The 23,741-nt window shown below is 51.3% G+C and overlaps 1 protein-coding gene across 1 annotated transcript in view; it reads left to right on the top strand.

Moving 5' to 3' along the window:
- The window catches only part of Nes (lysophosphatidylcholine acyltransferase 3 protein nessy), a 53,831-nt gene that overhangs the window by 23,033 nt on the left and 7,057 nt on the right, over window positions 1–23,741 (top strand). The window contains exons 3-9 of the mRNA XM_077695286.1: window positions 2,180–2,286; window positions 2,361–2,454; window positions 8,571–8,608; window positions 14,593–14,700; window positions 16,891–16,961; window positions 20,658–20,766; window positions 21,251–21,337. Coding sequence (XP_077551412.1) covers window positions 2,180–2,286; window positions 2,361–2,454; window positions 8,571–8,608; window positions 14,593–14,700; window positions 16,891–16,961; window positions 20,658–20,766; window positions 21,251–21,337 — 614 coding nt within the window. The remainder of the gene's footprint in view (window positions 1–2,179; window positions 2,287–2,360; window positions 2,455–8,570; window positions 8,609–14,592; window positions 14,701–16,890; window positions 16,962–20,657; window positions 20,767–21,250; window positions 21,338–23,741) is intronic.

Raw genomic sequence — 23,741 nt, 5'->3', positions numbered from 1 at the left:
AAGACGGACTGCAAATGCGGTGGCTGCATCCGTTTTGTGATGCGCGCTGGCTACATTCATCTGGCGTTGATACCTGCCCAGGGTAAACATCTTCATATGAAACGGCGATGGATGATTCGGCATGGAAGCCACAGACTGAGAGCGGTTCATTGTAACAAGGCTGGAAAGGGCGCACAAGTGCTCAAAGCAGGCAGTACTGGTGTCTGCCCTCCGTTACTATCTGCGGTTAAGCTTTTATGCTTCCTTTATGAAACACGCACAACCTGACTCGTTATTTATGCTCATATGGTCGATACAGTGACAAAATATTGCAAGCTCAGCCAACCATAGTATGCGTAAGGTCCCGCATTGCGTCGTCATATTTGGAGGCTTTGGGTGTGACATAGGCAGTGTCGCATGTGCTTGTACGTATTTGTGTACGCGAAAATGCTGGTAGTTCTTTTTCCGTCCCTATCTGAACGCCACAAAGAACAGAGGTGGGGCCCAAAAAGTACCTGTGAGAAAAGTGTTGCAGGCGTCCTTTGGGGCAAGTAAGTATTTAGGCAAACTTGTCCCTGACGTGTAGACACAGTCCAGCTAAAAGCACGCCCTGCTGAAGATGTCTTCTTGTAGGCTTGCACTCGCACAAGAATGGCGCACGCCCATTCAATAGTTACCCCTGGCCTGGTCATTCGGCATTGCCGTGGTGCTTGTGGTTCAACATGGATTCTGCATGACACACGACATTCTGTGGCCACACGAGAGGTTGTCACATCTAACAGCACGTCTTTGGACACATGCTGATGCTGCAATAATGTGCAAAGGTATGCGTCGCTGCTGAAGACTTTCCAGGGCAGTCCCATTCACGAAGCAACTGACGAATTGCTCGGAGATCAAGGCATTGTACTCCCCAAGGAAGTGCAGTCCCAGGATTGCAAAGGTTGCGACAATCGCCATCACCGACGCACACTCTAGCGGTGCGTCTGCCCACGAGTGTCACGAGGTGGCCGTTTGAGTTTGTGGCCCATCCCGCGGCGTCTTTACTTTCCCTAGCCAGTTAGCGAGACGCGAGTGTTGGACACAGTTAGGCGTGAGCAAACTATCCGAGTGGGCATAGGAAAATGAATTTCAACTGTGCCCTGGTAAGTGTTTTGTTGCCAGTGTGTCGTCCAAATCCATCCTAGTGTCCAGCTTTTGTCCCGCACTTAAAATGGAAGGTCCGAAAACAGTGACTGTGCTAAAAGTAATGTCCCACCACTCTGATGCTCGGACAGGTCATTTGTAACAGTTAAGTGAGGTGATGTTTAGTGGTTGGTGAACAGTGTTAGACCCAGTGCTGTGCTCGGGGCGGCCACGTGCATTGTCCGGTGCCTCCCCAACTAGCCCTGCATGCGCACGGAAGGAATGTTCGCAAACGTATGCGTGTCTTGCGCATACTTCAAAGGTGATGTCAATTCAAAATCGCCCATGTGGTCTTATTTTGAATGATGCAACTGCTGGAAAGTTTTCTCAAACCGTTCCCTGGTCCTTTCCCTTTTCAAGTCAGCTGAGCAACTTGGGGTCTTCTTTGAAGAAGCCTTCAGAACCGGCCTTTGGTTGCCTTCTGGGACCTGCGCGCAATTGTTTGCAATGTGCCTTTTAAAGTCTTTCAAAGAGCTTAGAAGTGGCCTAACAACGCTTTTTTTTTTCAGATTTTATTATTTGCAACACCCGCATAATTGTTCTGGCATGGATAGCTTGAAATGTGCTTCCGCTGTGTCGTGCGCAGCTCACGAGCCGAACTTTAGCAGCGCAGAAATAGTGAAAATTAGCACGAGTATTCTTGTGGTGGCAGCACGTGGAATTTTGCTTGCAGTACAACACAGAGCGCAGTCTGTTGTTTTTACAGGCTCCGAGTGCTGTCACAGCGCTGCCGTCGGAGAAAGCCCGCAGACCGGGTTGCAAGTGAAGTCATGAGGGCGGCAGTGTGGGCCTCTTCTGGATGCGTGCAAGTGGTAGCTTGCCTGGACAGAGCGGCACTGTGAGGGTGTGCTGCTGAGGCCCAGATGTGTCCCAGGTCCCCTGCCAGGACGTGCTTAGGAAGGGACCTGGGCACCATTGGAAACAGAAGTGGGACATTTGATAAAGCTGCAGTACGGCAGAGGGGAAGGAAACCTGATGCTTGTGGGGAGAGGGGATCTCATTGGTGCCGTGTGTGCAGGCTGGGCCGTGTACCACTCGCTGCTCAACATCCTGGTGGTGTACGCTGTGCTGCGGCTGGCCCAGGGCACCCGGGCCTCGGTCGCCTTTGCCTTCGTCTTCTGCATGGTGCGTGCGGGAAGGGGGCCACGGGGGGCCACAAGGGGGGGCCGTCTGAGTGCTGCCCCTTCCCTCTGGCGCAGGGCTACCTGGTGCTGGGCTACTACCTGACGGCCACCAAGGAGTACGACATCACCTGGACCATGCCCCACTGCATCCTCGCCCTGAGGCTCATCGGTGAGTCCGCTCGAGGGGCGCCCCACCACGCTGTTTCCACTGCAGCACGCTCCCCGCGGTTTGGGCACATGCCGGCCACGTTGTTTCCTTGAGGTTGCCTTAGAGGTGGGGTGCGGTTCCCATCGGGGCATGTCAGGACACACGCGCTCTCTGTGCAGGCAGCCGAGGCTCACCCCTGGTGGCGGGTGGGCCGTTACTCACAACTGTCAGGCATCAAAACAAGCAGGGCAGCAGTGCTGTCGAGACTCGTTATAACAGACGCTGATGTAGCGAGTTCTTGGCCGTAGCAAACTGAATTCTGTTTTTGCTTGGTGGCACTTCATTCAGTGACACTTCTTCTTTATATAGCGAAACCGAAACCACAAGGGCTGCAAGCAATATCGGCTATAACGAAGGAATATTTGCTTCGGATGAGGCTCAAAAGCTTTAAAAAGAAGCAATATAAAAAAACTAGAAGATAACTAGGGGTGGGCAAATACCAACTTAAAAGAGGCGAATCGAATGTCGGATATCAATTTTTTTACAGGCCTCGATTTTTCATAGATGTGTGTGCAAAAGCAGGAGCTACTTTGCAGGTCCGGGAGACGTAACGTTCTTTTTCAACCCGGAGAACGCACTTCTCAACTCTCATCAGCAGTACTCCAAGAATCGAGAGTGGGCACGATATGCGTTTGGGGGGGACGCTTGTGCTGGAGTTGCTGTACTACAGTCGCACGCGACGACTACACGGCGCCTCGTAACTGAGAAGTGAGCACACAGCACAGCCACAATTGTGGGCCACGATGAGGCCCTTCTGTGGAAGCGCACTGGCAGCGTGAAGCGGAAGGTTAGCTCGCACTGCAGTCGCCACGCGCAAGCCTGCGCTGTCCACTGAGGTCTGAATGAGAGGAAACGAGTACAGTCGAACCCGGTTATAGCGAACTGTAATATGCACCGCGATTAGTTCGAAATATCCAATAGTTCGATATAGCCGAACCCGTCTATAACGAATTTTCTTGTTACGAGTTCGCAATACGCGGGGCCCCCGTGCCATTCCCACGTAGAGAAACAAATGCATAAATTATGCCATTACATTACACAAAAAATCCATTTATTGTATGCACTAAAGCTACTTTCCGCCCTAACTGCAAAAGAGCGGTGATTTTTGTTTTCACTTTCGTTTTGGCGGAGACGTTGATTGCGCCAGTTCATATCCGTGACCTTTAATATCGAAGTAATACAGCCAAACGCGGTTACAGCGAATTGAAATATGCACCACGATTAGTTTGATATAGCCAAACCCGCCTATAATAAGTTTATTGTTACGAGTTCGCAATACGCGGGAATCCCCTTGCCATCCCTGCAAGCAGAAACGAACAAAATAAAGTATGCCTTTACCGCACACAGAACAATCGATTTATTGCAAATGACAAAGCCACTTTCCGCCTTAGTGCCATAACTGCCTACTTCCAAATAAAAAAAAGCGGTGATTTTTGTTTTCCCTTTCGTTTTGGCCGCGTCGAGTAGCACAGCATTCTTTACACGAGACATTGTTTTCCCCAGTTTGAGTCCGTGTCCTTCAACATCGAAAAAATATTGGCGGAGGTTATCGACTGCCGAAAGCACTTCATTAAGCGTGGGACGGCTTTGACTTGTGACATCCTCTGCGTCCTCGGTGCTTTTTTAAAAGCACTGAGGACGCAGAGGCATTACGACGGTGCTGCTGACGGTGTCCGCGTCCGAGGGGCTTACAGTGACGGTAACGTCGTCGTTGACACTCGGGAAATATTTGAAGGACACTCCTTTCGGCACAGCATCGGGAAGGTTGGCGAGCTGCCGTCTTGGTCCGGACGCACTGACTGGGCGGGTTCCGTCGTGAGTTCTGCGTGTCAGAAACAGTTACGGAAAGTGTAGGGCGTCATGTCACTCTATACGAGGAGCAATGTCTCAGTCGCGGCCTTTGCTCAGTGGTCGCGGCCAACCAACATCTCAATCGCCGCTCTGAGACCATGCATTTTGGCGGCCATTCTAGCACGCCGAGTTCGATAAATCAGATGTGAAGTTCGTTATAAGGAATATGTTTCGCGTGTATTTCCGTAACTGATTTATTTTTGTTCGATATATAGCATAATTTGCTTTATCCGGGTTCGTAATAGTCGGGTTTGACTGTAAACGCGCAGGAGCAGCCTGCGCCACGGGAACCTGCTCGGCAGGTGGTGCAGCCCTCCGCCGTTCCTTGCAGGGGTGCTGCTTGCGGCACCTGAACCGCACTACGTGTGCAGGACAAGTTCATGGCTTTGCCTGCACCGCCTGCCGACCAGGTTCCGCCAAATATTCACAATGGCGGAACCAGCTTTGAACCGCTGTGAACTGCTTCAAGAGGTGCAGGGTCTATTGAATGGACCCCATACACCAGCCGCATCAAAAGCAGCCGCAACGGTCGTCAAAACGGCAGCAGTCTTTTTAACAGGAAGCTGCCTTAACGTGTAACCGTCCGGTTGCAGAATTCAAAATGGCGACCAGAGTTGGCACCCATGGGCGACGGTACAAAAGAAAGATTTTATCGACGCAATCGCAGATGACACCTTGCAGCAGGATGAAATATGCAGCCTCTGCAAGCCGCACTCGTCAAAAGCGCGATTTGGATGAAACTTGCCGAGAAGACTGAGTAGCAGCAGTGCGTTGGCATGTGCCAACGTCTCTCGCTTTCGCAAAGCCAGGAACATTCGGAAACTCCACTTTACAATTCAGAAAGTCGAATAGTAGATATTCGATTTGGGAATCGAATTATTCGTGGAGGTACTATTCGATTCATGTTTGAGTATTTGCACACGCCGGAAGATAACACATCTTATTAATAGTGTGTAAAACCAGAAAAATAGAAAAGTCCCTTTCGTGCGTAAAACTGTGGAAAACTCCATCCTGCAGTGCAGTGCACAGCCACCACATGAGGATCACTTCTTTCTTCAAATGAATAAGAACGCGAACCTGTTTTGTCAAATGAATTTTGTTCTGTTGTAATTTCACATTGTGATGTTCCGGTCAGTTTGCATTGAAATGCTGCAAGGAGACAAGCAAGGATTATCTATCTTGTTTTATAGCGGGTTCGAAGCCGAGAATAATGCAGTTTAGTATCTAGGATTTTCGTGCGAGCCACATTACCACCACGTTATAGCCAGGTTTTACCTGTACTGTTACAGCGAATACCGGTTATGTGAGGAGGAAGCTGCGAGAGCACTGGCAACAACAGTGGGATAAAGAAATAAGCAATGAATTACGTGTCATTAAACCTAAAATTGAAAAACCTTCCTCTGAGAAACATGCTAGATCAATAGAAGTGGCCTTATGCAGACTTAGAATCCGCCACACACACATCACACGTTCATACCTGTTGACTGGCACAAACAAGCCACGGTGTCATCGATGTGGAGGGCAGCTGCTACCTATCTGTCCTTCATGTGCTTAGTGAACGCAAGATGTGCAACATTGAAAAGAAACGTCACTTTAATGAAGTGTACACATATAATATTCCCTTGCACCCTTCATTATTTCTCGCAGACCATCCCATGTTCTCTTACCAAAAGGTTTTTAGCTTCCTTGCAGACGTAGGTTTTTAACCTCACCTGTGCTCATGACGTGCTGCAAAACAGTGGCGGAATCTGAGGCTTTACACCTTAGGTGCCTACACTCACTGTGGTTTAATATGACCCTATATAGGCACCCTTTCTCTTAGTATACTCATTATGTTTTAATATGGCCCTGTACACCAATTCTCTTAGCAACTTCTTAATCGAGTGCCTTTATTACAAATCTTTCTGATCTCGTTCATGGTTGTCTCTCTGCCTTCGTCGGCCTTGCCCCATTAAACCTGAAATCATCATCACAGCGAATACCGGATATGATGAACTGCCATATTTACTCGCGTAATGACCGCACCCCTTAAGTATGTCGTCCAAGTTCGATTTTCTTATTTCCCGCGCAATGAAAGCACCCTCAGCAACATGTCGTATGTGTGCCAAGTCTGGCTGACGATGGTGGTGTGCACCTCTGCTTCCTTCCTTCCCTTTGGAAGAGGAGATGGATTGCGGCAGGCTTGCCGGTACTAGCGATGTCGGCAAGCATGCGTTCAATATTTATGGGGATGGAACTTTCACTAAGTGCAGATAATATGCTCACAAGCCAAAGAAAGAAACGCGCTGAGGTTGCTGAGTCGGCTGCCATGTCTGTTCTGATGTCCCGCACTGTAACAGTGGCAGCCTCTTCTCGCAGCAAACTCGTACCGGCGCAGTCGGTAATTCATGAAAATACGACATTTTGCGTCACTTTGCAAAGCGGGTGGCGGCGGTGTGCGAAGTTTGTATTATGTTTCATTTTGTTATTCGTATTATGTTCAGAACTACCACAAAAATTTTTACCCACAACCTGGTTGTGTTTTCTGTGCTCTAAAATGATTTGCAAATAATTTACCCTGTGTAATGAACGCACCCCTAAATTTACATCAAATTTTTCAAAAACAAAGTGTGATCGTTACACGAGTAAGTGCGGCAATTTACTGCCCTGGTGCTACTTTAATATAACAGAGTTTGACTGTGTTTCATTGGGCCTCAAATCGAATTGCACTACAGTTGCGTTAAACCCTACAATCAATCAATCAATAGACCTTGCAATGGGCTCTGCAATCTACTGCCTATGCTTTAATGGAATGTGTTTAACAACCCTCATGTGAGTGACCATTTTAACTAATAGCTGTAAACAATGACTCTCAAGGCACCGAACCGCTTCGAACATTTAAATTACAAGGCGCTGACTGGAAAACATGCAAAGAACTTTCCAGGCTACCCCCTGCAACAATAAGCCATTGAGATGTTGAAGCAGCAGGTTCACCGATTACAGCCCACATTCTTGACTGCGCTCAGAAAAGCATTCCTTGCTGGGCAGATCAAAACCTAATGCTGCAAAAAGTACCTGTGTTGTCTTTTGAAAGACGTGCGGTGTCTGGCAGTATCCCGACACTAAACTGAGTGGCAGGCCGAATCCCGTAAAAAAGAAACGCAAGAAACTCTTGTTCGTTCGTCACACGGAACAGCTCAAACATAAATGCCTCAAAACATTTTGAAGGTCCTCTCGCACCAATCCTATGGTGCCAACAAGAAACTCCTCGTACATTTTTACGAGTGTGAAGGGTCTCACTCGGACTATGTAAGGGGGGCGTAGAATTTGGCTACGAAAACGGCACTGAAAACACTACTTGGGTCTTTGCCTCATGCCGGGTGCTTTCCGCACTAGCCCCATGCAAAGCCTGTACGTCAAGTGCGATGAATGGTCTCTAGATCACCAGCGAACATACACGCACTTTCTGTGTGCGCTTAAAATTTCTTCAATGAACCCACTCATCCCTTGGCACCTGTTATTTGTGATACACCCACTTGCCAACTACTTCTGAATCGTCCATCTATTTGTGCTCCATTCTGACACGCAGATGTAGGCAGGAAGTGTGAGAACTAGCTGCCACCTGTTCAGACAACTGGGAGTCGTCTCTCAGTGAATTTATCGAGGCTGACCGAGTGCCGACCACTGCCATTCTGCAGCACTTGCTGTTTGCGGGAGGAGTGTGGAGCGTTTCCTGGTGGTGTGTCAACGGGTGCTCTTTGCGTGTCGCGTGCTGCAGACAGACGGGATGTTGGGGTCGAGAGTGGCATTTTCCCCGTGGCCCGGGTGCAGCTGCCGGCGTGTGCACCCATTACACCGGGGCCCCTGTGGCGAGCGGGGTTGCCCTGCCGGCGGTGCACGAGGGGCGTCCTGCAGGCAGTGCTGCTCGATAGCGGGACAGGGCCACTGGCGACCCCGAGGTGTCCGTTGGAGGGAGGGCGGGTGGGTGGCGTGCGGGGTAAGTGAAGCTGGCCCCCGGGTTTCCCCCTCGAGCACGGGCACGAGCAGCCGGGGCTCTGAGCAGGTGGGAGAACGGAGGCGGCCACCTGCTGGGGTGGGGCGTCAAGCGGGGCTTCCTCGGGTGGCACGAGCCTGGTGCGGCCAGCTCTGTGCAGTGGCTCCCTGGGGGAGGGGGGGGGGGGGGCTCTGCCAGTGCTGCTGCTGCTGCTGCTGCTGCAGGGTGTGTGTGTTGTTGTTGTTGCCTGCAGGCCTGGTGTTTGACGTCTACGACGGCCGCAAGGACCCCGTGAGTGCCCTCTCCACTCCACTCGGGGGGGGGGGGGTGGGGAGCGTCCCCGCAGGAGGGAGGAGGAGCGCCTGACCCCGCTGGCCCCAAGGGTGCCTGCTGCAGGCGAGCTGCCACGCTTGGGCAGCAGGGGCCTGGCCACGGGGGCTCTCGCCAGGCGCAGGGGTCGGGCTCTGGTCGGGATCGCCCCTGCAACGCCGCAGCGTGCCCGCACCGGCCAGGTGGAATGCCATGCGGGCAGAGTGAAGCGCCCTGCCATGTCATCCAGAGGAAGTGGGACACAGTCGTGCACACAGGGTGCAGGCGAAACACGAGTTGGGCCCGTTCCAACGATTGCTTCCCTAGGGTCATACAGGCACCACTTTTAACGCAAGCACCACTCAAATAAGCCACATATTCAGGAAGAAAGACAGTGGCCGTGTGACCCACTGGCTCATCTCCAGCACTAGACCTGCAATGTGCTTTGGGCAGCTGCGCAATTGGCTGAGGCCAGCAGAACCGAACGGATGTTATGCGGGGCTTAAAGCCTGCTAAACGAGCTATGTGCTCTGAAAATCAGGGTGCACGCTTCTTATAGCAACAAGAATTGTGGGATCAATAATTAAAGTTACCAACAAACACGTAAACGTACAAGCACAAGTGCGCACTGCTGTGGGTGTGCGCGCATCATGCTCATTATAGCTGCACAGCGGTGCAGCACTTTGCATTGTCTCCCACGGCACTGGCCAATTAGCGTAAGCGTCATTGTCTTACATGACTCTGTTTGTCGAGCGATGGTTCACGAAACAATCATACTATTAACCGTGACGAGCCGGGTGCTGATATGGTCGGAGAGAAAGTGAGTGCAAACGGTGATTCGGAGCAGTATTGTGGTGACACCTAGGAGGACTGACGGTAAACAAGGCGCTCCACAGTTCGCTGCAGACTAAACGGCGTACGGACGTTCGCTTGAACACCTGTCCTGGACACGTCATCTATTTATTTATTCGTAATACCCCTAAAGGCCCCATTAGGGGGTATTGTCCAACATATTGCATAAGCGCAACAAAAAAGAGCAGAGAAATAAAACAAAACAATTTAGCTAGGTTCAAGCTGAAAACTAAAATAAATACACACTGTAAGCTTGAAAACAATGATAATGCAAAATTCAATACATACTAATAACAAAAACACGAATACAACACAAATGCTGCAAATTCTAAGAACAACACAATGTGCAACCCATCAGCACAACAACAACAAAAAAATAATACGGAGAAATAGAAATTAGTGCACATTTTGAAGGAAGACAAAATCACAGAATGAGAACAACGCATTAGGTTAACTCTTGGATGAGTTCCTGAAATTTCGTGTCTTTTTGAGTGGCAAAATGTGATGGTGTATTTCATTAGACTATGTGATATGTATTCCATTTGACTATGGTACATGGAAATGAAAGACGGGGCAAAAGCAGATGAGCGGAAACTTGTGTGTTTCTTTGTAGGAATGGTAGCGGTATGGAAAAATTACAAGAGGTGGTTTGCAGGAATCATCGTGAAGCGACACGGGGTGATAAAGTTTATGGAACAGTGATAGGTGGGAAAGCTGCCGGTGATGTGGCAGATCCGTTAGTTTGGTGCGGTGTTTCTGTGCTGGGACGCCTGAGTGGTCTGAATATTGTCACGGATGACAAGACAACAGATGGATAGAGTAGGGCAAAACAACTGTTTTAATTAGGCGAACTTGTGCCCACCGAACTGAAGAAACACGAACAGGGAGGCCGCCATCGAGAAAAAGAGAGCGCTCTTCCACTGCGAACGCGTTCCTCGTCGATTCCTCCCACGTGCGTCCGCGAGCTGTGCGCTGGACGCCACTCGGCACACTTGCGCGTCCTACCCGGCGCAGAATCTTCTCGAACGCTGTCACATGACGCGGCGCTGTTCCGGTGGTCGCTGGCACTCCCTGCTCTTACTAAAAATGGAACGCTTTGTCGGAGTGTGTGGCAATATTTCTAGTGAGCTGCCCGGTTTCGCAGAGATTTAATATCAGTTACAATGTATGCATATTCTATTGTGTACTAAAGCTAAGTTTGCACACGTTAGAAGGAGCACAGGTTGCACATGAACCTTAATCGCAAAAGATGTAGTCATATTAACTTCACCAGAAAGCGGGCTAACATTATCCAAAAGTACGACTTAGGCAGCGTTCCAATTGAAAAAGTAGATCACGCAAAATGTCTTGTTTTCTTTTCATCGGACCTTTCATGGAATAAACATGTTGAGTATATCACCTCAAAAGCTGGACGTGTTCTTAACTTTATTTAGAGAAATTTTAACGAGGCTCCTCAAGACATCAACCAAATGTTGTTCTTTTCTATCGTACGTTCGATTTTTGGAATATGCTGTTATGGTATGGGACCCAAACACTAAGATCCTTATCAATAAACTGGAGGCAATTCAAAATCGTGCTGTTTTCTACAACTCTTAAGGTTATGAAATTAGTGTTGCTGACCTTAAACACTCTCTCTCGTGGGACACTGTACAACTGCGACAGACCTTTTCTAGGTGTTTATTTTTTAAACGGATTGGGTGTGAGGAGGTGGCAACAGATCGATATCAGTATCAGTATCTCCATCCACCCACGTATGTACCTAGACAAAGGGACAAGAGTAGAAAAATTGCCGACTGTTCTCGCCGTACATCTGCGTTGCAAGCGTCGTTTTCCCCCCGGTCTATTAGAGTGGAACGCCCCACCCAGCACTGTTGTTGCCGCCCCCACCGAGTGGTTTTCCGCTGCGCTCTGGCAGCACTTGCGCATGGGCACAGCATGGCTTGAATCGCTTTTTGTTCCTGTTTTCTGCTGTTATCTGCATCTATCTGCTGTGTGCGCTGTTAATCTCTGTATGCGAAACCCTGGGATCTGAAGCGTGTTTTTTCTCTCTCTCTGTTTTTTTGAGTGTGCCGCTGGTTTTTCTTTGCATTTTCTTTCCGTGTTATCATTATGCCGTGCCTGTGATTCTTTGTTTATTCTCTGTAGCACCCTCCTACAACAATGCCTTTTGGCGAACTGTTAATAAATGAATAAATAAACGAGTAAGGTTACGCTTGAGAAAATCAAGAGTGATTAGCGGAAGCGAAGGTGTCTATTATTAACTTACAAAACAGCGCAAATGACGAGGACTGAGAAAGAAGGCGCAGACCCGCCGCAGTGGCTCAGTGGCTAAGGCGTTGTGGTGCTGAGCACGAGGTCGCGGGTTCGATTCCCGGCCGCGGCGGCTGCTTTTCTGATGGAGGCGAAAAGCAAAAACGTCCGTGTGTACGAGATTTCGGCACACGTTTAAGGATTTCGGCGCACGTTAAAGATCCCCAGGTGGTCAAAATTAATCCGGAGCCCTCCACTACGGCGCTCCTCATCGCCTGCGTTGCGTCGGCGCGTTAAACCCTACAATTAATCGAAAGAAGGTGCAGACAAGCGCTGAAATTATGTGATGATGCCATGACAGGTCAGGCTGCAAGTGAATTCCCACGTATTTTTAAGTGGAGACGAGGGCAATTGCAATACTATCAACATGCAGAAGGTAGGAACACGGGGGGCACAATTAGGAAAAAAGATGTGTGGCAACTTCGTAATGATCACCCATGAGGCTATCATCATCGGTGGCCGTCGTCACACAAGCAGCCCTCGCTCGAGCTTCTGTGTCTTCACCTCGGTAGGTAACACCGCCGCTGTAGTGCATTGGAATTGGGAAGTGTGTCGGCCACAGGGCCGAACAATGGGAGCGGAGGGGGCCGCCCTAACCATGCGCTGCAGTGCCGCTCGCATGTTTGGTTGTAGGTCCGGGCTGTTTAAAATGTCACCCCTTTTTTGAACCTGCTGGGCAGACTTTTAAGACAGCTAATAATGGTGAAGGTGTCGAGATTCATCGAGAGATGTTACTTGAGAACAGCCGCAACTAACATAATACTCACTGTTCAGCATCGTTGCCGGTTTTCCGAGCGACATGTGAAGTCACCATAAAAAGGGGGAATATCTGAACAGCATGCTTACCGCCCGCGAGCGTAACCAAAAAAGAAAAAATATCAAGCAATACACTTGCTCCCATTTACCGTGTTTTCTAGAACTTGCGGCAATGTACGAAATTGGCACACACTTATTTTTGTCATCACACAATACTGAATAATTTACTATTCTCATGGTGCATGGAAATGGCGAATGCTTTGCTTTACTTTGCTTTGCTTTGCATGGGGAATGCGTTGTAGTTTTTTGCAGTTAATGCCATTACTATTATCCCATAACTTCTTGGGTCTCGTGTGTGCACATGAAGCGGAGCCCTTCCCCCCGGAAAAAAGCCAAGCCCTGGGTCGTGGGCGTCCCGGACTAGGGATGTAGCCAGCCAAGGACCAAGTGCAAGTCGTCTGCTTGGATAATGAAGTTTCTTACTACTACTACTTCATCCCAGGTGCAAGGGCACTAGCTTTGCCTAGCTAGCATCGAATAATTACTTCAGATATACAGTAGAATCTCGATGATACGATTCTGGGTGATACGAATTTCGGGATGATACGAATTTCTGAAAAGTCCCGGCAAAATTGCATTGTTTGCAATGGGAAAAATTTCGGCTGTTACGAACGGACCTGGGCGGCCCGGCGGATGATACGAACGAGCCGGCGAGGCGCCCGACTGCCGAACAAGCAAGTGACGGCTCTCTCTCCCCATTTGTCACTCTTCTCTCTCCAGAAACGGCCGGGCTGTTGTTTTCTGCTCGCGAAAACGCGCCCCGCATGCCCCATGCGCGCCGCGAAACCTCTCGCAAGCTGCGCGCACCGCGGCCGGCGGCGGCAACATGGCGGCGGCTTCGGCCGCGAAGTGGCACGGCCGCTCGAGCGACCGCTTCTAGCCGCTCTTTAAAATGCCGCTCAAGGCAGCCACGAAGTTGCTTGTGCAGTAAAGGAGCTGATAACGTTGGCGAAAACGGTACTATAAAACATCATCCGCGCCGCTAGTGAAAGCGCCCATAAAATATCTGCCGGAGTGCTAAGCCTAAACATCTCGGGCGGAGCCAGCCGGCTGTCTCTAGCGTTTCGCAAGTCGTCAGCGTCATTTTCTGACCGAGGTAGGAGATACCGCGGGCGCGAAATCGTCAATGCGGCTGTGAAAATACAGCGCGCGCAAAGCTGAGGCGTGCGAATTGCGTGCAAAAACGCACCATGCTGTTCACGCTTGACTGTTGCGGCGTGTAGCGAGCTTGGACACCGTGAGTGAGGAGACAAGCGCGAAGCTAGGCGAAGCGTTACGCGCTCCAGAAAGGACTGCTTTGTGACATGGGGGTTTAAAAGAAACAGAAAAAGAAACAGGGAAGAGACAGAGGGTGGCAAGTCATTAATGCAGATTAAAAACAGTATGGCTGCTGCTACAGTAGAACCTTGTTACCAGAGACGGTGTTACAAGAGACACTTGGTTATAAGAGACGTTTGAATGAAGGCGGCGTGGTTGGTGTTCCTATGTTGGCCATGTCAGCAACATTGCACACAAGACACCTTGGCTACAAGAAACACGTTTTTTGGCTCCCTCGAGTGTCTCTTGCAACGAGGTTTCGCTGCAGTACGCTGCTCTGGGGGACTCTGCAAGTGGCTGGTTTGAAAGCCGAGGTGCAGTTGTTAGCGGACTCCAACTGTATACGTGACGGTAGACGATATAAAATCTTTTACCCATGATAAAATGTCAGCAGGAATGCTAAGCTGACAAAGTTTATTGAGGAGGAACATGGTTGAAAGCTTTTGAAAAATCAAGAAAAATGGCGTCAACTTGTGAATGTCATGAATGAAAGTGGCGAGAACCGTGTTTGTATTCATGTATGCATAATGTTATGATCCTGCAGGTAGTTAATAATAAACTGACGCTGCACTGAACGGAATCTTCGGGAAGTTTGCAAATGCCTCAGACGTGCGAAAACTCTCGGCCAGTGCTGTGTGACAGAGTGAGTGCCCTGGCTGCCCTGGCCGCAGGAGAGCCTGCCTGCGGACCAGCAGAGGACTGCCCTGGCCCAGCTGCCCTCCCTGCTCGAGGTGCTGGGCCACTGCTACTTCTTCGGGGCCTTCCTGGTCGGCCCACAGGTGAGTGCGATGCAAGCGGGCTGCCCGTCGTGAAGGTGCCTCTCTTCTGCACGAGGTCTTCTTCTGCCTGGACAGCCTTGTGCCTGAGGCAGCACGCACTTGTCCACATTGCCCAAAGAATGTGGGCAAGGCATCGTAGCTGCTCTGCTCACTGTCATTTGCGCTCTGTGCAGCAGGTCGGTGATGTGCTCTTGCAAACTTACCCGTGGTCACGACACGCACAAACCATTGGTGTGGGAACGGTGTCCAGAAATTCAAACAGCCTGCTCCACACTTCTGCAACACTAGCGGTGGCTTCGTTGCCATTTTAGTGGTTTTTCCCGCTGAATCTACTGGATTTTGAGATCATTTAGTGATAAAATTGTGGGCCCAGCGGCTAGCAAATTATTTAGCAGAATATAAAGCACCCATTAGCGGATTTCGGTGTTTTAGGGATTTTTAGTCAAGGTTTGGCGAGGTTAGTGGATTTGAGCAAACAAAAATAGATATTTTCAAATATGCAGTGCAGTTTCCTAGGCTAGTCAGGCGGCGTCGGTTACCTTGCTGTTCTAATGGTAGTTTTCACGTTTCGCCTGGTCCGTATAAGGAAAGAGTGGCTGCTCCTCAAGGCAGAATAGACAGCGGCAGAGCATCATGACTGTTAGATGGACAGCCACCAGAGGCTCTGGTGTGGGGCTGTGAGTTGGAAGAGACTTGTTACACCCACAAAACAAACTTGCAGTCTTTGTTCGCCCTACTCGAACATAACAATGGCCCAGTTGGTTGAATGAAACCAAAGCTGAGGAACGGGCCACGGTCAGAGCTGGGCTGAAAAGACTGATCGCTCGAGCCGAAGCGTGCCTGCAGCAGTGCAGCAGTGTCTCCTAGTTTCCATGAAGCACCACTTAAGGCATGCTCTGTAAATTCACGCAAGAAGTGCTATTGTTTGTCCCGTTGTAAAACCAATTTATTTGGTTCCTTCTAAATGCGCTTAATAAGTTTCGCAAAGATGTTGCTTTATGCAGCGCCTTCTGCCCAGCCTTTATTTCACACTTTGCTTTGGGACCCATGTTTTAGAAGTCTGTGGACTTTTCAACAAAAAATACTCCAGGCCACTTGCGACTAAGTTAATTGCTTCCTGGCTGCTCGGTGCGGCTGTATTTTTCCGTGTCCACGCTTTTAAATGCAAAGCAAGATCAGCGGATTTTTTGGTGGTTTTTAGATAATATTTGGTAGAATTTAGGGATTTTTTGGACCTGTTCTGCGAGGATTGTTCGGCATTTGGGTGGCCACAAAGGCCGCACTCCCCAGAATTTTCAGAGTCCTAGCCGGCACGCACAGGCCAGCAGGTTTGGAGCAATTTTAGGCGGTTTGTGTAGTTTTAGACGTCCGCCCAGAGCCTCTTTCGAGAAGGTTAATCTAAGTGCCCTGCCGATCGCGCCGAGGGTATTCTTGAGAATCTTGTGCACCACAGGGACACGAGGCTTCTCACCCGTTCGACTTGATCTACGATTACGAGCTTCGCTGCAAAAGGGGAACTTTGCTGCTTCGCGCTAGCGAGAGCCTTTATTTAGGCGCACTAGCGCTGGCCACCAGAGCTGCACTTTGGGAGTACAGCCTGCAAAGCGCAAACGATGGAAAGCAAACGATGGAAACACATGGGAAAAAGGAGGGGGGCAGGATCATTCCTTGCATAAGGGTTGCTGGCAGCTTGCCCCACACGGCGCAGTCACGTTTTTGGGGAGAGTGAGGGGAAGGAGCTGCCGGCTAAACCACATTTCCCCCACACCGAGGGAAAGCCAACTTGGGGGGGCACTTCTGTGGCGTTTGGTGTTCAGTGTAATGGGAGTTGCTGGTGTTTTTGCTCGGTATAGCCGCATTTTTTTCTGTATATTCTCGTTGTAGATGTACCGTGTCCGGAAGTAGCTCGATGGAGAGGATAATTTGACGTAAACAAGCATGTCCTGCAGGGTGCCAGTGTCCGTGTGAAATGGCAGCAACAGGAATGGATTGTTTTGCTGCACGGGCAGCGCTGCAGCTGCCAATTCGCGCGGACACTGGGGAGATGCATGGGCCAGGTGCAGTTTGAGAACAAGAGCCGTGGCAGAGCCCTGCGTGGCACTTGGTGGTGGGATGCTCGTGTCGCCCCCTGCAGTGATGCAGTCAGTGCGAGTGCGAAGCATGTGGGACGGAGTGCCCTGCTCTGCGCAGTTCCCGATGAAGCGGTACCTGGACTTCACGCAAGGCCACTTCTTCCACGGGAAAGCGGTCAAGCCCTCCTGGTGAGCATCCGTCCCGGCCAGCTTCTCTGGGGGCACCAGTGGCCCGCTTCACTCCCGCATACCGCGTGCCCCCCACTTCTTGAGAATTCACTTTTCTCTTACCCTGCATGAAAAATGTGGCACAGATAGAAAAGGTACCGTGCAATATCTGTATCTTGGTGTCATTGCCGATTGCAGCGACAATCCCAGCAGAAACACCAAGAAAGCATTCCAGTAAAAAGAAATCGCAACAGTAGCTGGCGATACGACTGCAAGGGCAGCAACTCGCAACTTAGACATTGCGGGCCTACGGAACGCCATCTGCCAAACACGAAACAACCTTGTGTGTTTCTGTACAGCACTATAAGCTTGCATAGCGCCATAGAAGCATGGCGGCGGGCGAACAAAGCAACAAATGCACTTTGCATTTTCCCCTGCTTTGGGCCGTTCCGCCCTAAATTAGGGCGGAACGGCACACACACCTAATTGTGTGTGCCCCTAGAATGTGCCCCTGGTAAGCAGCGTACGGGGGCGGGGTACGTGAGCTGCTGCTCGGCCAGTTTTAAACGGAATATGGTGGGGCGTGCGTTCAAGCATAGAAACCGCGTGGCTGGGTGGCATTTCGTAGCATCTCGTCTCGCGTGAACAAGTGGACTCGGGAGGCATTTGAAGGGAAAGGCAGAAAGCCAGAAAACCCTCAAGCGTAACTAATCACTGTCAAAACCACACAACAAATGGTCACAAAACTAATAGTCATTATCATCATCATTGCCAGCCAATCTACGCCCACTGCAGGGCATAGGCCTCTCCCATAGATCTCCAATTATCCCTGCCCTGTGCTCGCCAAATACCCCGTCAAGAATCTGTGTCGCCAGAGCAGGGAAATTTAAGGTGATCCTAGAAGTGCAGTGGCTAGGCTAACCTGCACTAGGTGCACGAGAAGTGGGCAATATAAAGCACCAGTTGCCGGTGATGGGTGTGAATAGTTGTGGTGAGGAAAGCGTTGTGCCCCCTCGAAGAAGGCCTGTCAGCTCAGTGGTGGGCGGCACAGTGGGACACGTGGCTTCCCTCGGTGCTGCCCAGAGGTGCCAGGGTCCACTGAGTTCCTCGGCAAGTGTACGAGAAGGGAAACTGCGCCTGGGAATCCATGTCGGCTAAGGGAAAGACCACAGCTGATGGCTTGGCTTGTGGGGTAGGTGGTCCCTTGTGGGCCTAAATGGGGTTCAGGGTGTTTCCCCATGCCCAGAAATGACCCATCCAAAATCCCCAGAGAGGTCCACTAGGGAGACGGGTTCGACTCGCCGACAAAGGCGGCGACAGGTTCCAAAGGGCCAGGACGAACCAGGGGGTTTATTGGCCGAGTGGCACAGTGCATAATAACACCAAGACAGGGTTAAGAACTACACTGTACCGACGCGCATCCTAAGGCCTCGCCCAAACGGGCGACAATGGCTGAGGTTGCACGTGGGCCGCTCGCAAGGTAGGGAGAGGCCCACCCTGCGCGTCTGAGCAGGGCCAGAAGCGGCGGGGAGGAGACGAGTCGACCTCCATTCCCCATCTCCCCTATCCATGGGGCCAGAGCAAGAGAGAGTGCGAAGTGCAAGCGCAAGAGGAGGCCGGTTCCCGGGTGAGGAGGAGCGGCGGTTGGTGCCCGCTGGCGCGTCGGCCCGCGAGGTGATGTCACATGCGCGGGAAGAGGAACAGGGGACCACCCACAGGCTTTGCTTGCTTAGGCAGACGCCCGGGCCAAAATGGCTGGTAAAACTCGCTTTACTTGATTCGCTTCACTTCTCCTGCTTCGCTCTTTGGAAACTAGCAATTCGCTCCACTATGCGTGCTCCGTGAGGAGCACACGTAGCGTCCAGACGTCTTGACTGAGTGGGTGATTTGCCGCTGCGAAAGTTGTAGCAGACTGGCTGTTACGAAAACACGAATGAAAACAGCACGAAGGCAAGGTGCTCATTTTGATGAGTACGCACATAAAACCTCTTTGAGCTTTTCAAACATTTGACATGTCTGGAAAATAGGGGTGCCTAATGAGTTGCTCCCTAAATTAATGAGTTGCTCCCTAAATTCTACCTTATTGTTAAGTATGAGCTTGGTCTGCAGAACAGTTCTGGCAGACTTGGAGTAAATAGGTAAGGTCCTAATATATTCCCCTGTGGGACTCCGAACATAGTCTCTTTTTTTGAGGAATGGTGATTATTTAATGAAACATATTGGGTACGATTACTTAGATATGACTCGATGATATTGTGCGCTATGCCACGTATACCGTAAGGTTCCATACCCATACCCAGCCATACCCAGGTATACCGCAAGGTTTCATACTCAGTTACCCCTCGCATGATCATCAAGTGGACTGGGCTGCCACATGCCGCGCTTGCGCAGCACGGCTCTCCAGGAGAAACGCGAAACTGCTCACCATCGGCCCGTGTAGCTCACGCTAGTAAAAGTGGCAGTTCGAGATCAAAATGGCGCGTGCCACACTGCGCAGTGAGGCGCCGGCACGCCGGCGCGTGAGGGATGACAAGATCGCACAATAAATGGTTCAGTCCCCAGTGCTGTCTCGTCTCTCGTCCACGCACCGTGTGTGCGCCGGCTATGTAACAGGTGGCAACTGCGGAATCCCAGCTGCAGAAACTAAAAGGCAGGGTGAGGGAAAAACATCCCCCTCGCGAGGGGCACGATCAAATGCCGAGCATTTCCGCGGGGGGCGCGCCTGCAAGTCGTATGGATTACGTATTGGTTGTTGTTGTTGTAATTGTTGTCTTCCAGCGTAGACATTGTCGATGAAGTCGATGGTGAAACGTGCCGTGAACCCCCTGCCGCGGCTATGACGCAACGTGGAGCGGCTATGACGCAACGTGGCGCGGCTATGACGCAACACAATCCAACACAATCCACTTTAATCCAATCCAAGCCAATCCAATCGAATCCAATCCAATGCCCCTTGCGAGAGAGTGTTATAGCGCCGAAATCGCGCCACCACACGAACGCGTGATGTTGACGTCACGATCACGCCACAGATGTTAGCGACCGGAGAGCGCACGAACGACATATGTGGTTTAAGCGCAAACCGACCGCGGCGAGAGAGCGCGATACGAGCGCCCCCACCTGTTCTTGCGCGAAACGGCTGTTGCTCAGCGCGAACCCAACGCGGCGAGAGAGGGTGTTGTGCACGTCCCCACCTGTTGTGCGCCCGAACCGAACGCGGCGAGAGAGGGCGTTGCGAGCGGAGAGAAGGCGAGGAGGACGCGGGGGAGAGGGCGCACCTGTGGCCGACGGTTGAATGAGTCAAGGATATAGGGCGCGTTCGTAACCTTCTATTCTGTGTCGGCTTTGTGGCGCAGTGGTTAGAGCGACGTGTACCTTGCGTTCCGCCCGCAGAGTCGTGGGATCGAAACCTGGCACCGGTAAGTATTATTTTTTTATATAGTGTAGGGGGAGCGATGCGGACTACGGACGCCAACGCGGGTGACATCGTGAGTTACTGAAATGCTCTGCATTTAAAAGAGTGCACTTTATTTTTTTAGCGTTAAGGCAGTGTGTTTTATTTTACAGTGAGACGCTGTTGTTCTTGTTTTTACGGCATTGCATTAGAATTAAAGGGGCCACTGAAAGGTCTCGATGCAAGCCAGTGACGAAACTGAGGCGTAGTGGTGACGGCAGCAGCACGAGACGTCCTGACCGGCCTCCTCTCTGGCGGGTGCGCAGCATTGTCCCGGCGCTCTCCCGGCTGGCCCTGGGCCTGTGCTGCCTGCTGTTGAGCCTGCTGGGCTCGGCACACCTGGACGAGAAGTTTCTGCTCTCCGACGCCTACGCGGTCAGTGTCGGCTGCTGCTGCAACAGTGTCCACGTAGAGAGCCGATTTTGGGCTCTTCCAAGGGGCCACGGGGACAGGATGCGAGATATAGTTCTGTTCCAACGGTTGGCTCTTTCAGTGTGCCCCCACTGCTTGTCCAGCAGGTGCTTGTTCGCTGAGAAATGGCACATCTCGAGAGCCCGAATTTCGATTCCCCCGCTAGACCGTGTGTCTCGTGTCGTCTGCGATGACGCAACCAGGGTATTTGAAACGAGTGTTGAGCACGTCGACTGGGGCCACAGCGGACGACCAGATCTGTCGAAGGAGCGCGTGCCTCAGTGGCCCCTTTAAGTGAGCAGCCGCAGTGCAGCCTGTGAGTGTGCATGTGATGGCAGCAGGCATGCGTGGTTCCAGAGACTTGGGCCACCTCCAGTTGCGTGCCCACATGCGTGGCCCCCCTGCGAGGAGTGCCCCCAGTCTGACGGGTGTGGGCCTGGCTGTGCAGGAGCGGGGCCTGCTGGGCCGGCTGCTGCTGCTGGGGGCCTGGCAGGTGGTGACGCTGCACAAGTACGTCGCCTGCTGGCTGCTCGCGGTGAGTGGGGCTTCTCAAGCTGGCATGGCAAGCGTGAACACCTCTGGGCCGCCTTTTGCTAAGCCTGTTGACAATTACTCGGTTCCATGGCTGCTCCTCTGCAATCGGGTAGAGGGGCAGCAGGGTGCCACATGGGCCTGCCCCTGCTTTGTTTCCTTCGGGGCCACAGGCGGGCTCGCATGGAACTGTGCCATCTCTGCGTGTCGTGGGAGCGGTACTGCAGTGTAAACAAAACATGTGCCAGTCCTTTCAGTCGTTCCTTGTTGGTCATCACTCGAGCAAATGCCACCTGAAAACATTTCCATTCCGCCTTTTTCTTTCCCTGACATTACAAACGGCAGGCCGGACTTGCTTTGTGTTTTGAAGGAGCACACCTGGAAGAATGGAGGGTGAAAGCAGGTTGCTTTTATGGGGATGAGAACGCAAACGGGATTCTTTTTTCTTTTCTTCCTCATCCTGCCTTGTGTTCGCCATGCCAAAGGCAGTTGCTTATCAGAGGCAGGTACAGTTAAACCTGGACGTAACGAAGGTGACAGAAAGTTGCAATTTTTCGTTACATCCAGGTTTTCATTACAGGCAGGTCTCCAGTGAAGGGTACAAACGAAGCCCAGATGCTAGCCATCACCGAAGCTGAACTCGCACATGAAATACTTATTTCACAGTGAAAAAATTGCTCGAGCTTTGTCCGCTGCCTTTGCATGAGCTCGGGCACCACACGGCGCTCCAAAGAAGCCAGTTCGCCAATGCCCGTATTCGCAAACCCAACTTTTGCCTTCGTCCAGCAGGGACACTTGTGGTTATCACGTGCATGCAAACGTGGCACGCAAACTAAAGGGGGCCTATTTTTTTTCATTTGTATACATGGCTGATTGCGTCTTTTTTATTTTTTCTTGCGGCTCTAAAGTGATGGCCCAGCCGCGCCAGTTGATCATCGGACCCGCCAAAGGAACTGCACTGCAAACGTTCTTGCACTTCGGGCAACTGCATTATAAGCGGTGCGCTTGTGCATTCGCTTTTGTGGGAGGCCTACCGGTGACCAAGAAAACCTGCATTGTATCATCTCCCACACTGTAACATTGTGAATTGTGCACACTGTGTGTTATAGAAAGGCACTCTTCTTGTAAGACAAACACTTGAGTGTTCTCAGTAAGAGACCTTGGCTAGCGAATGTTAGGAAGTGTGATGGCTGAGCCCAGCTGGTGGGCGGTCCTTCAGTGTCCATTTCATGGAAAAATGTCGCCTTGCACGCTGGTGCCGTCAAAAGATGCGGGTGAAGCGGGCACCCTCTGCGCCTGCTGACCGCTAGTGCACCCGTGTGAAACGGCCAGTGGCCAAAGCCTTCCCAGGAGGGCTCGAAGCGCAGCGATCCACATAGAGTGGCCTTAGTGGGAGCGGGGGAGGGAGGAAGGCACACAGGATGGCAACGGCAGAGCTGCTCAGGGTGTGTCTCTGGAAAAGCCCGCTCGCTATTGTGCCGGGACCGTACAAGACGCAGTGCAGGTTGTGACCCCCTTGCCTCGCAGTCGAGGAATGGGTGAAAAAGTTTAGGTACATGACATTTTATTGAAGCTGTGAGCACTTTTCTGTAAAGCTCGCGGTGGAAGAACAGCGCACAGACTTGGACAGACTTGGACGAGAAGGGAGGCAGGACATGCACTCGCTAGCGGCTGAATTTTCTATTCCACAGGAAAAACATGTACACACGTGGAAAATTACCTATCGCATCATTTCCGCATACTGACAGCCAAACGAAAATGAAGACACGAGCAGCACATGTGCGGACGCAATCAAACAGCCCTGGCCAGAAAGTCCCCATCAGCAAGCCTGATGTGCTAATGCATGTGCCGTTTTTTGCGATGCGAAACGTCTCCACTACCTCGCGGGTGAGCTGGTCTTTGGAGAACCAGTGGAAAACTAGTGCAGAGGGGTTGGGATAGAGGTAAAAGAACAAGTTTGCATCAGTCCCTTATGTACACCAGCTATCCCATAGGTTAAGGCAGGCAGGTATGGCGTTACGGCAGTCTTCTCGGCCCCACATACACTTTCTCGTGTTTGCCCCGCGATTGAGCAAAAAGCGAACGCGGAGAGCCGTAGGCGGAGCGGGTGCCAGGTGGACCACAACGTGTCCTTTGTTCACTGCTGGCTGCTGTTGCCTACCCCATTGTGCTGTGGTGCATGCGGGCCGAGAAGGATACAAGCGTGCATCCATCCGCACACACTGGCAGGTGCAGATGCCACCCGTGCTTCGAAGCCACTGAGGCGCTGTCTCAACACGGACCGGCTCACCCGCGCGGTAGTGGAGGCGTTTCGCATCGCAAAAAACGGCACATGCATTAGCACATCAGGCTTGCTGATGGGGACTTTCTGGCCAGGGCTGTTTGATTGCGTCCGCACATGTGCTGCT

Source organism: Haemaphysalis longicornis, unplaced genomic scaffold (genome assembly GCF_048455015.1).
Source record: "Haemaphysalis longicornis isolate Haplotype H1 unplaced genomic scaffold, Haemaphysalis longicornis Haplotype H1 scaffold_14, whole genome shotgun sequence".
NCBI lineage: Eukaryota > Metazoa > Arthropoda > Arachnida > Ixodida > Ixodidae > Haemaphysalis > Haemaphysalis longicornis.
This window is presented reverse-complemented; position numbering and strand designations above follow the sequence as displayed.